At 43.0% G+C, this 3,980-nt stretch overlaps 1 protein-coding gene across 2 annotated transcripts in view; it reads right to left on the reverse strand.

The window, feature by feature from the left end:
* Positions 1–804: 804 nt before the first annotated feature.
* pdgfd (platelet derived growth factor d) overlaps positions 805–3,980 on the reverse strand; it is a 48,778-nt gene continuing 45,602 nt past the window's right edge. For both annotated transcript variants that reach the window (XM_071525716.1, XM_071525715.1), the window contains exons 6-7: positions 3,593–3,810; positions 805–939 (exon numbers count right to left, since the gene is read on the reverse strand). In XM_071525716.1, coding sequence (XP_071381817.1) covers positions 805–939; positions 3,593–3,810 — 353 coding nt within the window. The remainder of the gene's footprint in view (positions 940–3,592; positions 3,811–3,980) is intronic.

Here is a 3,980-nt window from a genome sequence, read left to right on the forward strand (position 1 = left end):
TCACCAAGCTGCTGGCAGGAGAATCACGTGAAGTTTCTAGAAACAGGGATATTAAATTATGAAGGAACACACACACACACATACATACATACATACATACATACATAATAATGACACACAACAGAAACAAAAGACTGTGTTTACAGAAAGGTTGGAGTCACTTCAATTCCAATTCAATCAAATTGGTCAATTGAAATTGTTTACTCAAAATGTAAACGGTAAGTGCAATTCATTTGCTATTGATAGAGCATTTATTCTCTTGAGCATATATTTGGTATGACATTTTATTATGGGAAATGTTTTTTAATGTTTGGATGTTTAAATTGAATTGAAAGTGAATTAATCCCAGGAAAAGAGAATCTGTTGTTTTAACCCTTTGTGGCACAGATGTGATGTTTCATGGCTGATGTTTCTACACAGGGAAAATTTAGATTTCATGTTGCAGGGAGGCTGAATGAAAAAATGTATTTGTCTGGAAATGGCTATGCAGTTACAAGGCTGGTCTGCCTACTGGGGAAGGCATGTCGTTTAATTGTATAAGAAAATGTATTGTTATTTGGTGTGTGTGTGCCTGTGTGTGAAGGTATATTTCTGTACTCTTGATGTGTGTGATGTGTGTGTGAGAAGGTATGTCATCACGTATGCCACAAGTTGTGGATTGTCATTCAAATTATAGATTCTTTGCCTGCATGTGTGTCTGCGTCGCTGCTACAAATGCAAAGTCTGTTTCAAAATGGATAGAAGAAGAACCACTCGTCCAACAGTTCCACAATGTGTGTGTGTGTCAGTCTGTGGGTGAGCGTCTCAGCGAGGGGGCCGGGAGGGACACGCACACTCACACCTGTCATGGTGCGTGAGGAAGATCTCGTCTATGACCCAGCGCACCCGGGGCCTCCGATGACGCTGATAGCCAGTCACCTCCGGAGCGTACTTCAGCACCTATAGGAGACGGGGGAGAGAGGCAGCATGGACGGAAGGGAGGGAGAGAGAGGGAAGAGGACACGCATTGTTATCTGGATTGTTTGTATGTGTTGAGATGTGTTGTAAAGACAGAAAAAAAGGAGAGAGAGAATGATGAGAATCAGATGTAAAGCCAGATGTTACAGAGCGTCACTCATGACAAATTGCTGTAATCTGAGTCCAACAAACGAGAGAAAGACATGGAGGATGACAGGAGAAGAGAGGGAGAGGATGTCATTCCACTGAGGATTGATGCCGCGTGTGTCATAAAAACTTGACACTGACATGAGCGGAAGTCAAAATATAGATTAGATAGGCAAGGCGAGGTTTCTCAGAGAGCAGCGGTGTGCTATGAAACCAATGAATTACATGCCCACCATTCCCCTTTATACACCTAAACAAACACACCTAGACATACTGGAATCCCTCTTGTTTTAACCGTTTGGCTTGATAAGACAAACCGACATTTACACATATTTATTCATTCATTCATTCATTCATTTTCTTTTCCTGCTTACTTCTTCTCGGCATCACTGGGAGCTGGAGCCTATCCCAGCATGCATTGGGCACAAGGCAAGAAAACACCCTGACTTCTCTCACCTATCTGGAATTATACCTCAAATTATCTCAGTTTCAAATGTACAGGATCTGAGGTAAAATCTCTTTACCATAACCTTGGACATGCACTTCCTCAGAAACCTTAGCTGTGTAAGAGAAAAAGGTAAGTGCGAGTGTGTCATTGGGATTATCAAGTGGGCACCTTGACAACTACTTGAATCGTTGAGTGAGATCTACAACAATACAAGAAGGCTCAGCAATAACTTCCAGCTTCCCAGAACCACCTTGCTCTAAAATGTAGAAAATGTCAAAAACGATGCCAAAATGGCATCAAGTTTTCTGTTAAAGCTAAAATATGCAACGTTTTTCCTTGAGACTGGAAGTGCCTTGTTAGTCCTGCCCTCCTCCCCCATAGTTGTTCAACTTCCCACGCAACACTTTCTCTCATGTTGATGAGCTGTTTACGTTGAAATAGCATGTAGTCTGACATAGCTAGCATCTGTAAAGACACCACAAGCGTTGAAGAAGCAGATGGTGAACACAGGCAATCTGCAATAAAGTGTCAGTGCCGATGATCACACGTGTTTTTGAACAGGGCTTGTCTGCTGCACTTTTAGCGTTGATGTTCTTTCATTTCTTGCTGCATTCTGCTATTGTTGTTGTTGCTCTGACTTCCCTGCACAAATGGTATACGCAGAAAAATCTCATTTCAGGCAAACGAGGATATTTAGGCATGTACACAAATCCTATTTATTTATTATTATTTTAATGCCATAAAGGTTGCATATTGTAGCTGTAAATAAAAGGTTAAGCAGTAAGCATTTACAAATGTGGTGCCAAAATGGAGGTTACTTTATCGGACCAAGCAAAGTGCCCCCATTTCCCACTTTTGTTAAAACTTCATACTGGCTGTTTTCATTGAGGTTTTGTAAATGAACTATGACACTGATTTTATGGTCAGGTTTAGGTCAATATTTCCCTGAAAGTGTCTTTATTGCAGAGTGTCACATCGTTTTCAGTAGTCACTTCCAATGTCAAAACAGGCTGGAAATACAAATTGTTCCGCAACTGATGCAGTGAATTTGTTTTCCAAACCCCAGTGAAAGGGAGGCTGCCGATGATTTATATCAGGACTTCCTAGCACTGAAACAATGGTGTGAGTAATAATGTGTTTCTTCAGAAGTGAAGTCAGTGAAGGAAGCAGTAGCAGGTCTATGCCTGCAAGTGTGTGTGACATGCATGCAGTTCTATGCATATATGTACATACACAAACTCTCCTCTCTTTCTCTCACACACACAGAGACATTCTCCTCTCTCTCTCTCTCTCTCACTCACTCACTCACTCACACACACACACGCACAATTACAACCCCAATCCCAGTTTTGTCTAGATTCCTATTGTACGATTTTAACAGAGAGAGAGAGAGAGAGAGAAGAAGAGACAGAGCCCTACAGACCATGTTTCCATAATGAAGCGATGATGGAACAAAGACACAAAGAGATGGAGGGAAGAGAAAAAGAATGAATGGCAGGCTTGAAAAAAAAAGAATGGTGCACTGCAAAGGGATAAATTGAAAATGGGGAAAAAAGGAAGAATGAGCGGATGATAGAGGCCCAGAGAGAGTGGTAGAATGGTCCATTGCAAAGAGATAGAAATGGATAGATTTGAGAGAGAAAAAGAGCGAGGGCGTAAAGGAAGAATGGAAGACAGAAGCAGAGAGAGGGTGTTGTGCTGGTGGTGCATTGCTGCTTCATTGTTGATGCAGTGCCTGGTGCTGCACACCCAATTTCTTCCAGCTTCTCCCTCACTCTCTGCCTCTCGCCATCTATATCTCTCTTTCTCTCCCACCTCTCTCTTTCTCTCCTACTCACTCACTCACTCACTCACTCACTCACTCACTCACTCACCTCTCCCCCTATATTACACTCTCTCTTTCTCTCCTTTTTCCACTTTTCCACTCACTTTTTTCTCTCTCATTGGCTCATCGTCCTCGATAACTCCTTAGCTGGGGAGTTTTATAGAGGGACATGAAGGCTGTGCCCAGGGTTGTGTGTGTGTGTGTGGCCGGCCTACCTCATGTAGTTTGAGTGTTGTCTTGGCGGCCTGACAGGTGCAGCCGCTGTTCCAGTTATCAGTCCCACAGCCGCAGTTCCCTCCACAGCGCTTGACCAGGAGACAGCGAGGGAAGAAGACGGCATTGGTGGCCCTCAGCTCCTCACGCAGGTTCACTGAGTAGTTACGAGGAGTACAGCTGTAGCGCTTGACGTCGTCGTAGAGACGGTCCAGATCAACTGGAGGGGGAGAGAGAGAGATAGAGAGAGAGTGAGTCTGTGTTTTTAATTTTGCATTATTTTGGCGACAGCTGTGGTGTTTTATCGTTGGATTTTCTTAGATTCTTTTCTTAGAGTTTTGCTCTTTTCTTTGTTCATCCATGGTGGCTATTGCTGGTCACGCTTTAACT

The sequence above is a fragment of the Centroberyx affinis genome, unplaced genomic scaffold (assembly GCF_046629955.1).
Source record: "Centroberyx affinis isolate AG114_WGS23_722 - 3 ecotype Tasmania unplaced genomic scaffold, CSIRO-AGI_Caff_v1 ptg001331l_1, whole genome shotgun sequence".
In the NCBI taxonomy this organism is placed as follows: Eukaryota; Metazoa; Chordata; class Actinopteri; order Beryciformes; family Berycidae; genus Centroberyx; species Centroberyx affinis.